Source organism: Pocillopora damicornis, chromosome 11, assembly GCF_964200805.1.
Source record: "Pocillopora damicornis chromosome 11, jaPocDami1.2, whole genome shotgun sequence".
Taxonomy (NCBI): domain Eukaryota; kingdom Metazoa; phylum Cnidaria; class Anthozoa; order Scleractinia; family Pocilloporidae; genus Pocillopora; species Pocillopora damicornis.
Window position 1 is genome coordinate 13,191,847 of NC_142680.1, and position 13,882 is coordinate 13,205,728.

At 40.8% G+C, this 13,882-nt stretch overlaps 2 protein-coding genes and 3 pseudogenes across 2 annotated transcripts in view; all 5 read right to left on the bottom strand.

Annotated features, from left to right (window-relative positions):
- Window positions 1-13,882, bottom strand: part of LOC149037628 (uncharacterized) — a 237,911-nt pseudogene that overhangs the window by 59,042 nt on the left and 164,987 nt on the right.
- Window positions 50-1,270, bottom strand: LOC149037634 (uncharacterized; annotated as a pseudogene).
- Window positions 5,261-7,705, bottom strand: LOC113670126 (uncharacterized). Its single transcript, XM_089188350.1, has 2 exons — window positions 7,625-7,705; window positions 5,261-6,493 (listed from the first exon to the last, which is right to left on the bottom strand). Exons 1-2 carry the CDS (start codon window positions 7,703-7,705, stop codon window positions 5,261-5,263), a joined length of 1,314 nt encoding a protein of 437 aa, XP_089044476.1.
- LOC149037635 (uncharacterized) lies at window positions 8,500-9,792 on the bottom strand (annotated as a pseudogene).
- LOC149037636 (uncharacterized) overlaps window positions 12,887-13,882 on the bottom strand; it is a 1,481-nt gene continuing 485 nt past the window's right edge. Inside the window, exon 1 of the mRNA XM_089187892.1 lies at window positions 12,887-13,882. This exon is cut by the window's right edge and continues 485 nt beyond it. Coding sequence (XP_089044018.1) covers window positions 13,021-13,882 — 862 coding nt within the window. The 3' untranslated portion in view covers window positions 12,887-13,020.

Below are 13,882 nucleotides of genomic sequence, written 5' to 3' on the forward strand. Positions count from 1 at the left end.
GCAATGATATTATTAATGCGTTAAACGTAGAACAATGTTTAAAGTTATATCACAATGCAAAGTTACCCACCTTGACATATTCAAATAGCAAAAGCTTTGGACATCGATTTAATATAGCAGCTTTGAGGGAATGTGCATCCCAGCTCTTGTCAAAGGGAAACTCGTGGCAGACAAGTTCTCTCTCTTCTAACTGAAGTCGGGTTGTATGTGTAGGCACTTTGTTGATCTTGGGACTTGGAATAAGGACTAGATCCTTGTAAACAAGTGTCTTGGGTGGGCGGCCTTTGGTCGACTTAATGGTCTGCTTTGACCTTGCTGGTCTTCTACTAGTGCTTTTCCCACTAGCTCGGTTCGAACCAATTGTCGGAAAGAGAAAGTGGCAAGCCGAGCTTGAATAGAACTGTAAGAGGCTGGCGACGTTGAGGACTGAATGGCAAGTTAGTTCTACTGAAGTTCCTCGTTGTTTACCTTACGATCCCCGTTGTTCGGCTGACTGACAGAGACTGCCGTTGAATTCATCCGAGGTATTACATTTCTCGTAAAACCAGGTCTCAAATTGCTTAAATAATGGGGATATCAACACTGGCTACTTTCCAGGCAAATTTTCAGATGTGGCAAACGTTTTTAAAGTAAGTAGAACTACTGTGAAAAATATTTGACAGCGATTCCATATGGAGCGTACCAATGAGCCACGCCAGCACGGAGGAGGAAAAAACAGTAATTTAATTCAAGGTCACTTGCAGTTGATTGAAACTATCAAAAGAGAAAGGCCAACTTTATCACTGAGAGAAATTTACGATGGATTAACTGAATTTGGTGACATTCCAAAGGGAACTTCAAGGTCGGCAATTTCACCCGCCTTCAACAATAATATGTTGTCTGGTTTAAAATATTCATGGAAAAAAATCAGCACTGTTGCCGAAGAAAGATTTACTGTGGAGAATATGGCCTACACTCAAATGCTCATAGATCATCTCCGTGCCAAAGATCCTTTTAAGCTCAAATTCTTTGATGAATGTGGTTTAAAGTTACCATTTCATGGTAAGCGTTTATATGGTCATGCACCAGTTGGAGAAAGATGCATTGAACTCTTGCGGTATCACAGTTCACCTAACATAACAGTTAACCTGTAAGCTGGGCTACATGGGATAGAATATATGAACACAGTACATGGTGCATCAGATACTTTAGAATTTCTTCGCTTCTTTGGTGAAGCAGGAAGTGCAGCCAACATAGAAACTGCAAGACCCGCGCTTGAAGTAGGGGACATTGTTGTGATGGATAACTGCGCTACTCACCATTTTGCTGGCGGGGAAGCATTACAAGAATGGTTAAATGAGAGAAACATTGAGCTTGTCTACACACCAACTTATTCTCCGGATTTTAATCCAGCAGAGTTCGTTTTTAACAAAATGAGGAGCGTGATGCGTTATTATCTTTGGGATCTAACAAATGAAAACATTGAAATTGCTGCTTATGAAGCTGTAGACCACATAACATCACATGATATGGCGACTTTTTTTAGACATACGTCCTACATTAATACTTAGCAAGAGAAAAAGTGTTTCTCTGTTTCCGCAGAGTTGTTAGCTCCATATGCTGTATAAACTATAAATATTCTGCTGAATTCTGTTTTTCAACCCTTGTTAAACTCGAGTGTATGACTGATTAAAAGCCTTCTATAATTTCAGTGTTCGCTTTAGTTGCATGCATTGCATTTGTGTAATAATATATTGACACATTTATCTTACAACAACAAGGACAACTTTATTAAAGGGTTTAAATTAAATGGATGCAGAATATATACTCAAACTCAACAATTTGTGCACACACTCGCACACACATACTGACGCCAGTCATTATTCCTTGCTAAATCAATAATTGCCTCAAAAAATAGGCCAAACATCTGATAAAGAAGTGTCTACTTCTTTACAGTCTTCACATAGTACATCTAACTTAAGTGTCGGCGCAAAGAACGTATTGCTAAAAATAGAAACCTGTCCACGCGTGAGAAAATTTTTTTTTGAACGGGCTTCCATTATTTCTCACAGTAAACGGTTTTCGGTGTAAATAGAACTTGAACTATTGAAACTTTTGTTACACATAAAACCACAAATATCATGCAACTTTCACAACTGGATCGAAAAGTGTAAAACAAGATCTACGATCTATTGCGTAAATGTAAACATGAAACATATGTAAAGACGTCAATTGTCAATGCGTGTTCTCTGGTATGTTATTTCTTTGAAGTTGCACGAGAGCATTCACCGCTTCTTCTTCTCTCTGAGCTGATGATTCAGGGTCAGACGTAGGTGCTTTCCAGCCCTGGCCGGTACAAACCATTTCCTTCACGGGAGGTTACACAATCCGCTCTCGATCCACCGCACAATGTTTGGTTGTTTAATTCGGCTTGCAGACGAACTGCCATTCTAAAATCACTTTCTTCTTCTGCTGACAGGAACGGTGTGCCGGAAAAATTAGAAGACGAACTTGCAGTTGATGGACTATGTCGAAGAACTGCCATTCTAAAATCACTTTCTTCTTCTGCTGACAGCAATGATGAACCAGGAAAGGAAGAAGAAGAACACGCTCTTGCAGTTGATGGACTACGTCTAGGAAATCTAATAGCATATTCATCCTCTAAAATGTGCTTTTGCGGGTTCACAAATCTTTCTTTGGCATGCAGTCGCTGTGATTTTAATTCATGTTCTTCAACCGCTACTTTTAATAAATTCACTACACTATGTCTTGGAGGCAGTTTTCCGTTGCATCTTTTCTGAAGTAACGCAACATGTTTATTGAGAAGCGCCCAGTTTTTTACCCCATTAACAATGTGTCTATCTGGATTAGAGGCGACAATATCAGCCTCAATTTTTCTAGCAAACGAATCTCCAACTGTTTTCTAAGCGTTAAGTTTGCTGTTGTAGTCGCTTTGGAAATTTGCTAATTCAGTCTTGCGTTTAGTCACTTGCTGTGATAGATTTCGTCTTACAGCTTTGTCATTAGGATGCTTGTCAATGATTCCACACAGCATGGCGGATGTACATTCATCTCCATCTCAGTTTCTTCTGGTGTGTCCCAACTTAAAGTGACATTTACCACAGATAGAAAGAGAACCGGAATTATGAAACGCTGCTCTAGATAACTCCCTTTCAAAGTTGTCCTTTTGGACTCTCGCATGTTCCAAAGCCTTAGATGCGCCTTCAACGCCTGCACGTTTTTTTGACAACATACGATCTACAGGTGTGTCTTTTGGTGCGGTGGCTTCCATTTCTTTGTCAAAAACAGCCGGTGACTCGGGATTTTCAAAATTAAGTTGTTTCTTTAGAGGGTCCTTCAACTCCGCGCTGTTGTTCTTCCCGATACTCGTAGTAGTACTCGCTCTCATTTCTTGACGCTTCTTAGAAATCATCTCAGGTGTAGACTTCGGCAGCCACAAAATGTTAACTTTCAACCGGTGAAACGTCGCTCCTGGTACTGTAACAGCACATCGTAAAGCGTCCATAAATGAGTCATTGCACTCGAAGTTCGGAGTCGGGGATGAATCTCAAGCATTCGATTTTACCTCGCACTACTTCCATAAGTACTTGAAAAGATTGAATGTTTTGATCCGTAAAAATACCCTCGCATCTCTCCCCCTCAGGAAAAGAGACGTTGTAAAAGACTTTCAACTGAAGCATGTTGACAATTTGACATTAGTGTAAAGTAGGTAGAGGATCGGCCCAAGAACGGAGCCTTGAGGTACTCCACACTTGAGCTCACGAGATTGCGATTTCCTCCCATCGATTAGGACGACTTGTGTGCGGTTAGTAAGGTAGGAGCGGAACCAGTCAAGTGCAGTGCCACGTATTGAGAATTTAGAATTCAATCTTTTGAGCAGTATTACATGGTCAACAGTGTCAAATGCAGCGGATAGATCTAGTAACAGGAGCATGACACAGTGGCGATTATCGATAGCAAGCAAAATGTCATTTTGAACACGGAGAAGGGCGGTTTCGCAGCTATGGAATGATTTGTAGGCAGATTGTAGCGGCTCTGTGAGTTGGTAGAAGTCAAGATAAGCTTGAAGACGCACTGCCACAACCTTCTCAATGACTTTCGAGATAACCTTAAGGTTCGAAATAGGCCTAAAATTACCAAGAACTTCGTGGTCCAGGTTCGGTTTCTTGAGAAGAGGGGTTACAACAGCGTTTTTAAGGGACGAAGGTAGAAAACCAGATACCAGTGACAGGTTTACAATACTACAAATAGATGGTAGGAGCAGGTCCAGATGTTTTTTAAGTAACGTGGCTGGTAAAGGATCCAGACAGCAGGATTTCTGCACAACAGAGCGGGCAATCTTCGATAGTTCAAGATTTGAAGTAGGTGAGAAGTTGCTAAGCTCACAATTAGTGTGAAGTTTTTATATGAAATAATTCATATTTGTACTGCGGTTGTAGATGAAAGTGAAATGTGATCATCGCAGTAAATTTTCCAATTTAAGCAATTGGAAAGAAGAAGCCTGAAAAAAATCAGGACTTCAACGGGATTCGAACCCGTGACCTCCGCGATACCGGTGCGATGCTCTACCAACTGAGCTATGAAGCCACACATTGGGAGCGAGGTCAATTTATTGAGTTCATATCTTCCCGTGCAGTGAAATGATGTGAAGTTTTTATATGAAATAATTCATATTTGTACTGCGGTTGTAGATGAATTAAATTGGAAAATTTAATGCTTAAATTGGAAAATTTACTGCGATGATCACATTTCACTTTCATCTACAACCGCAGTACAAATATGAATTATTTCATATAAAAACTTCACATCATTTCACTGCACGGGAAGATATGAACTCAATAAATTGACCTCGCTCCCAATGTGTGGCTTCATAGCTCAGTTGGTAGAGCATCGCACCGGTATCGCGGAGGTCACGGGTTCGAATCCCGTTGAAGTCCTGATTTTTTTCAGGCTTCTTCTTTCCAATTGCTTAAATTGGAAAATTTACTGCGATGATCACATTTCACTTTCATCTACAACCGCAGTACAAATATGAATTATTTCATATAAAAACTTCACATCATTTCACTGCACGGGAAGATATGAACTCAATAAATTGACCTCGCTCCCAATGTGTGGCTTCATAGCTCAGTTGGTAGAGCATCGCACCGGTATCGCGGAGGTCACGGGTTCGAATCCCGTTGAAGTCCTGATTTTTTTCAGGCTTCTTCTTTCCAATTGCTTAAATTGGAAAATTTACTGCGATGATCACATTTCACTTTCACTCACAATTAGTGGTGGAAATATCCAGTGAGGAAAAGTAATCCGGAATTTCAGAAGGAGTGGGTATACTTCTAATACGGGTTATTTTATCTTCGAAGAAGGTAACAAATGTATTAGCAAGATCTTCAGCTGATGTGCTGGTTGGATAACTTTTCTCTGCTTTCCTGTGGAGGAGACGGTCGATTAATCGAAATAGGGCTTTGTTGTCGTTGCCAGCCTCTGAAATACGATTAGAGTAGTAATCCATTTTTGACTTAAAAATGGTGTTCTGAATAATAGTGCGTTGATTAGCGTAAAGTCGATAGTCTGATTCAAGTTTGGAGCGTCGCCAGCGCCTATCAAACTTGCGGCAGGTTGTTTTCTGTTTTCTGATTTCCTCGCTGTACCAGGGAGCATTAGGTCGCAGATCGATGATTCTTGTGCGCAAAGGTGCATGTTTGTCTAAAATGGAAAGTAAAACCGAGTCATACTGGTCACAGAGTTCCGTAATTTCCTGAGATGGTGAGTTATATAAGGCGGAGGAACGAATATCACGCCGTAGGTTGTCTGGATCAATGGTACGCAGTTTACGTGATGAGATGGTGAGCTTAGCTTTAGGTGGTCTCTTGATAGCCAAGGTGCAAAGAACAGCAAAGTGATCAGAGATAACCGGGTCATTGATGGATAAATTTAAGACAGTTTCTTCGCCAGATCTTGTGATAATGAGGTCAAGGGCGTTGTTGTTTTTGTGCGTCGGGGTGTGGACATTACAGACTTCCAGATTGAAACAGCTTAAAAGGTCGAGAAACGTATTGGCAGTGTTGTCAGATGAATCGTTGACATGAAAATTGAAATCACCGGCTAGAAGAAGACGGCCGGTAGAAGACACTAGCCTTTCCAGCAGTGAAGAAAAATCATCAAAAAAAGCAGCATGTGTAAGACCATTCTTGACAGAAATTGGAGGGCGGTAAATAACAATAATACGTATGATAGATGAGGAACAGTGAAGCAGTACTTCTTTAAATTCAAAAGATTTAAACGGATCCGATTTAATTTGCTCCATTTTCAGATTTTTCCTGTAGAGTAGGCCAACACCTCCACCATTTCCATTAGGTCTTGGTATGTGAACAAAAGCATATCCGGTGGGACTGATATCACGAACGGTGTAGTCAGAGCAGTCATCAGGTTTAAGCCAGGTTTCAGTTAAAGCAAGAATGTCGATGTTTTTGTCAACCACAAATCTTATCCTTATCTACCTTTAGATCAAATGGATTTTCATCATCCCAAGATGACAAGATCTTGAACATCCTTCTGGTCTCTCTTGATGCGCTTTGTAGTTGCTTCCTTGTAGGTACCCACCCGCTCATCATATAGATTGCACATTCCTTTCACCGATCTTGTGATGGCAGCTCGTTCATGGTTTGTCAGAAATCAACGTTCAACAGCACCGTCCTTCTTGGTCATCCCAACTAGGCCTCCTGTAGATTTCTTGTCACAATTGATGGATTGCTTAAGTGCCATGTCTGACTATACTTGATAGAAAGGTTGCTGTGAATGACTAACACTGTGTGATTGCCAGCTTTTTTGATCTTTTGTCTCTTAGCAGGAGGCAAACTGAAAGCAACTTCTTCTGAATGGCTTTCTTATTCTGTAGAGAGAATTACTTCACTTAAATAACCATGTGCTTGAAAAATCTCTTGCACCAAAAGCTGTATTGGCTTTGTTATATATCGATAACTCTGTAATTGAGTAATATTTGTATTAATGAGGAGGAAATTACGTGTCAGCTTTGGTAGCATAGTGAACCTCAGCGATAAAATCTCATCCGTAACATAACTCTACTTACAGTTATACTAGATTTGCACACAGGTATTTTTCAAATCTAAACCACACAAAATTTAGCAGGCTTATCGTATTATCTTGTCGTAGATGAACAGAGCTATGAAAAGTCAAGAAGAAATCTTAATAACCTCAAATTCAAGGCATAACAATACGGTAAACCAAACAATGGAACAAACATGGCCAACACTAAATTGCTTCGTTTTCATGTATAAGATCACGAGACCTGGATAGAACCGTCTATTTGCCACATGTAAGGTAATCCAGCACAGTATTAGATTCTGAATTCCACGCTGAGGATTCCGCATTCCAGGTGCTGGATTCCTAACTCCAAAACACAAAAGATTCTAGATTTTAGTTTCTGGTTTGCCCCTAATTTTTGCATTTCGTTTTCTAGGAGTGACTTCAATGGTGGATTTCGCTATTGAAGGACATGTTTGTGAATGCATGTTTGTTTATTCATATTTCCATAACAACATTTGATATTTATGAGAAATTTATAACAGCAAACTAAGGGATAAATTTTTGTTGTAGAAATAAATACCTGTTGAGACTGTCCGTCTCTTAAATTCAATGTCCATTCATTCCACATCTTTTTAGGAACTCTGAAGAGGCGAGGCGGCATTTCTTCCATACAGGTTCCTCGAGGTTCTTCAAGTGATTTAACAGTAACAAAGAACTAATAGTTCAAATCATTACTTATCATTTTTAATTTGTAAATAGCTGTTGGACTTAAAAATTTTTCTTGTACAGCATAGCATTGTTCCCACTGGGAAAAGATGGCCAATTTTTTAAATATAAAAATGACTTGGAACTGCCAAGAAATCGGCTTGAAAAGATTTCACTATCATCTCAAATTACTTTTTAAACTTTCCTTTTAAACAAAAACCATGGTATTGAGGTAAAAATTTAAACTGGAATATAATTTTAATACAATTCCGAGTAAATCGCGGACAGAAAAGCTTGTTTTCCTAGATGTAATTGGCGACGATGTTCGACGAGATTGCGCATAAAACTGTGTTTAACCAACTCAACTATACTTAAACCTTTGAAAAATCGCGAAAGATCTTCATTTACGCGGTAATTTTTGAAGAATCACAGATTCTCTTTTCTATACTTCCTTTTTTCTTTAAAAGGTTAGCCAAGTCATGTCGTATTACGTCAGCTATGAATCCTTCAGAGCAATGATTCTATAAGGTTTCAGATTGCCCGCCGCAATTTCCTTTTCTAGAAAATGTTCTTTCTTATCCTTATATCTTATCCTAGTCGGGATATGATGCCTTATGAAATCTTAAATTTGTTATTCCAAATGCCAAATATCAAAGAAAGCAGTTTACGTTTAAATGCCAAACATTCGACCTATAAATAGACCTCTCCTGGCTCCCATAAATATCCATATATAACTTTGTTCAAAGGTTATCACAACTGAAAACGTGTGGTCCATCGCCCTGATAAGCTCACTCCTGCTAATCTTGGAAGCGACACCTCCCTTTCACTCTCCCCAGCTGCTCTCTCATCCTCTGGAGTTTGATCTTCATCATCTCCATCATCTTCGTCATCCAGGTCACCATTAGCAAGCCTGCAGAGCCTCTCGTCCTCCTCAGACGTTGAGTGATGCTTGAACCCTTGGCAGTGAATCCCAAAACTAGGGTTAGAATGCAGTTGGGTGATTTCCGATCACAGACATCGGGAACGTACGTAAGAGGGTCACTTGTCTGGTTCAGCCACTGAAATTGTACTTTCTTTCCTAAAAAATTGCCTCCATCAACTTCTAATTGAACGTCTTATAAGAGAATAGCCAGCCAGATGGCGAAATCTCTCTTCTGCGGTTATGTCTCACAGTAACGACATCCTTATTCTGGTAAACAGTTTGCACCCGCACAGTTCTACCCTGCAGTACGACATTAGCATCTTCTATTTGGCAGGCTGTTGTTACGTCGTGGTAGTCTTCCGATGAGGCTGTGATGACAGAGGGACGCATACTGAGGGCATATGGAAGTGTGCCAGTCAACTCTTTCGTCTTTGAGGGGACGTTTGTGGGCGTACACCTTTTCCATATTCTCCGACAAACTCGTGCATTACGGCTTCTCGCCTTTCGTCCTCCTCTTTACTTCCTGTTCCCTCGCTGATTTGCGACTGCTTACTTGGTCGTCTCTTAATATTCGGAGGCTCACCCTTGATTATTTTCTCCGGATAAAATGAATTGGGCAACGCAACGAGCTCTTCTGAAAGCGTAGTTAGCCACGGTGGGCATGTCGTGCTCTGCTCTCATTCCTTTGAAAAAGCATTCCACACTCAATGTCGTCATACCTTCAAAACAGATTCTATCAAGAAGATGTTCATGTCCAATCTCTGTCACTGTGTTAACAAGACTGGTAAGTGATTCTAGCACAACGGGAACGACTGTCTTGTTGCTCGAGGAACTGTCAAGTCGGGACCATTTGTGTTCAGTTTGCCTCTGCTCTCTAAAGCTTTATATTCGTGGTGATTGAGAAACGTAACTACTTCCTCAACATGCTTGACATGACCTTCAAAGGTACCTGGTAGGTATTCTTTTTTTGCTTTCGCGTCGATCTTAAACACATTGGCAAACTGGGCAAGCTTTTTTTTCAGAGGGATAAGGGCCTTTGCTGACGTCAGCATCCTTACTGATTTGTTGCTGGTGTCACAAATAAAAACAGTGTTTCTGTAGGCGCACAGAGAAGTTGGCATATTCCACCGGCTTTTGACACCATCGCAGTGGCCTACACTACCTCCACTGACTTTATGTGTGATCTCAGTTCCTCGAAATAAGTCTCCTTCCTTCAAGCTAAAGAGTGAGTGTTCTTTGTTAGAAGATACAAACACTGTCCCGCTTTCTGTAACTGCAATTCCTGTTGGGCCTGGAGTATTTGAAATTGTTTTAGTCTTCAATCCTCCGCGTACTTGACATACATGAACATTTGACCCATTTCCGTCTCCTACTAATAGGTGCTGCACGTCGCGAGTTAAGGCTAACGAAATTTATAGAGTAGAGCTGTCAAATGACAGCAGTTCCTTTAACTCCCCGATGTAGTTGGTTTCCTCCTTCATAACATTGTTGATCGTGAAAACATTGCTAAGGCGAAAATCTGATACATAAAGTTCAAAGTTATCTTTTGTGGCTGCACATATGGCAAAAGGCGATTCCAAATCAGGTACATTTTCCTCTGAAACAGGGGAAAGATTGTGCACAGACACTTTGCGAATTCGTCTTATGGCGAAATCCTCTTCCTCACTTTGGCTTTCCTCGGCGTTTGGATCTTCTTGGCCAATCCTGGAAGCGTGGAAGAAAAGCGATCTTATATTTACCACTCTAATGGTACTATTCCCTTGATCGCAAACGTAAAGCTCCTCCTCCCTCACCACCATGCCAGCTGGGTTCTTAAATCTGGCCTTGCTTCCACGTCCATTAGTGTGCTCCGGCTCACCACCATCGGCGATTATAGTGACATTCGTAGGGCAGTGCATGTCAATGATGAAAACTGCCTGAAGAAGTCGATCAGTTATAAAAAGCCTGCTGCGTTTTGGGTAGAATGTCAATCCTACCGGGTAGCTTAAAAGAGATAGCCCATTCTTCTTCCAGCGCATGAATTCAAGTTCGGGTACCAATGTAGTGCCCACTTTCTCGTCTGGAATGGAATCCTGGACCTCTTTTCGGTGGATCTCCAGTGCTGTCTCGACATCCCTGCGGTCTAAAATTCGAAGTGCTTTTAATGAAACGTATTTCTTTATGCCCTCATCTTCTCTGCGCAATAACAAGAGTAGCTTTAAGTTTACGAGATAACCGTCAATGACGATCCAATCCAAGAATTCAGCGGAATGCACTGACTTGATGTTGTGGGGGCAATCGGGAATAGGGACTCGGTAAGGGTACTTTTCTCTACCTGCAAGCATGGTATTCATAAAGGTCTTCTGTTTCGGATCGCATTCAGTGGACCAAAGTAATGGCAGAAGTCTTATGCATACTATGTTTTCTCTCAGACATTGCTCAAGCAAATAAATTGTAGATTTATAAGATAGAATTTCAGAATAAAACTGCGATGAAATACCGGTTTTTGAAAAATGTTTTAGGTACAGCCTCGTTTTCATGCCGACCAACGCAATTCATACTGACTGGTTTGTACAGACCAGATAGTTAATTTTGCTGATGAACGACATTAGAAAGTAACAAGCAAAATGTAATAGTTGGCACTTCAAAATCTACAGTGGCTTTTCTATATTTTTTGAAATACTAAAGTGAAAGGACTTGAATAAATTGAAAATGGTTAAACATGAAAATTTGTGCGTAAATATGTTCCAAACAAACACATGGAAAAATCACTGAATTTTCCACATCGTAAGAAAAATATTTGAGAAAAAAGGCTTCAAAACGAAATATTTGAGAATTGAGTCCATCCACCGAAGTCATACTTTCTAACTCCAGGCTTTTGAAATTTAGATGAGCGTGGTGGTGTAGATAAGTTTGCCAAACTTCTGCGTTTACTACGGTAACAGCCGCTCCTGAATCCAACAAACTACAAAACTCATGCACTTCTATACTAATCATCACCGAAGAACTACCAGCTTTGAAAGGAAAGCGAACATTTCCATCACTATTTTCCAATCCTTTTCAAACCTGAAGGTATGACGTCTTGAACTTCTTTGACATCCAGTTCCCATCAAAAATGGGACATCAACAGATTTATGACATTACTAAAGTTTGAACTCTCACTGTCATCGTTAAGCTCTCCGACCACGATATCATTATAAAAAGGTTCCATGATAGCGGAGCTCGCGGAGCGTAGCCCCATAACTATACAAAATAGTAGTAACCCATCAAGCCGAAAAAATTTGGTTGTACGACCGTACGACCGTGCGACCGTACAAGGTGCTACTTTTAGCATGCGCGGCCAACTGTACCACGGGCACTATCTTAGCCATTACGTAATGGAAGGGCGAGGGAGAAGGTAATGCGCAGGCGCGATTGCGTGCGTAACTTGGATACCACATAAGTGTGCGCCAAGAGACACCGTCAGATGACGATAAAGTGCGCATACTCGAACGTCGAGCTGCAGTGTAGCGTACTGCGGGCACACGGTTAGGCATTGCACGAGGGCTTCACGTGAGCTAGCAGATGAAATTTGCCACCCGCGTTTTGAGCGGGAAATCAAACTGGTCAGGATGTAGTTGAACAGTAATTCTCAGTATTTTGCAATTTCTAAACAACTCGTAAGATAACAATACCGGCAGAGTTTAAGCTTTGTTAACCGGAGGAAATTGTTATTATTCAAGTTCGTGGAGGGAGGGTTTTAATTGAAAATAGGCTGGATATAAAGAGACAGAGCGACCAAAGAAAGCAACAAGTAAACGGCGTAAAGCGAGTCCAGAAAATCGCGTAAGAAAGTTACAAAGGACGCCAAAATAGGCAGAATACGGAGAGAGGAACACGAAAGAGAACATTAAAGGGCATAAGTAAAAAGGCGAGTTTCTAGCGAAGAGCAACGCGAGAAGGAAATACAAGGTTGCTTCTGAAAACAGACAGAAAAGAGGTCATCAACAAAGAGAAGCGAACTGCAAAGGATCCGCGAAAAAAGAGGAGGTAAGTCGTGTCCCATCTGGGTTTTCTCTTACGCTAAGACCCAGAAAAAAATTCAAACTTTTTTTTACCAATCGTCGTTTGATATTAGCTTTAGTTCTTAATTCAACTGATCACGTTTCGGTTAAACATTAGCTCTGGCATTCATCGCCTAAATACTCACGCCGGTTTATCGCTCGAATAATATTGCAAAGTGTTCGTATAAGATAAAACGGTAAAAACGAACGATAAAATCCGACGTTTCGGAGTAGTCATGACTCCATTATCAAGGTAAAAGTTTAAAACATGCAAATAACAGTATTTAAGCGATGTGGCGCGAAAAATTAACATAATAGGTGCGAAGATTATACAAATACTTTCGCACGAATAGAGTCCGATTGCACGTTCAGGTTTGGCTTTAAAGTTCTTATATGAAGCATTTCGTACAATAAGCAGTCAAATTTGTTCCTGCACTTCTTAAGAACTTCGAAGCATTTCAGTAGGTCCTGAGGGATCGTCCCGTGTACGTTCTTGCAATGTTTGGCAATGGCTGAGGATTGTTGTTTATGTCCTTTTACACGATTGTGTAAATGTCCGCGTGTGTATCCTATATAACCTGCATCGCACAGGTCACATTGGTATTTATAAACAACACACTGTTCATTTACGATCGATGGCTTTGCTTCTTTCACATTCAGTTCTTGATCAATTTTTCGGCTGACAAATACGGGCTGGATGTTGGTGTTCACTTTTAGGCTCAGATCCTTGAGTTGTCCTTTCACAAAATTTGCTGAGGTTTGGTCTTTAAATGGTAGAACCACTCGAATTGGGTCATCCGTCTCTTTAGTTGGTAATAATGGTCGCTGCTGGTCACAAACCTTTGAGTCAACGAAATTTTTGGTGGCAGAGTCGATGAGGTGTTTGGGGTACTTTAAACGCGAGAATACTGTCTTCAATCGGTCACATTCGTCTGAGAAGCGTGACCAAGAAGAAGATAAACGATGTGCTCGACCCAGCATAGTTCGGAGTAAACCCTGTTTGTACCGATTGTCAACGTGACTTTGGTAATGTAAGAGGAGACTTGAATTCGTGGGTTTTACGTACACCTTTGTCTCTATTTGGGGCGATCGGTTCAGTAACTGGATGCCCAAAAAAGGGAGCATGCCATTGCATTCGGTTTCCATCGTAAATTTTACGGAAGAATGTGCCTTGTTAAGCGTGTCCAGG

Excerpts from the sequence above, each read along its gene's own strand:
- LOC113670126 (XM_089188350.1), bottom strand. The coding sequence starts at position 7,705 with ATGCCGCCTCGCCTCTTCAGAGTTCCTAAAAAGATGTGGAATGAATGG. Across the intron at positions 6,494-7,624 it reads GAGACGGACAGTCTCAACAG|ATAAGGATAAGATTTGTGGT; the intron begins GTATTTATTTCT and ends ATCTAAAGGTAG.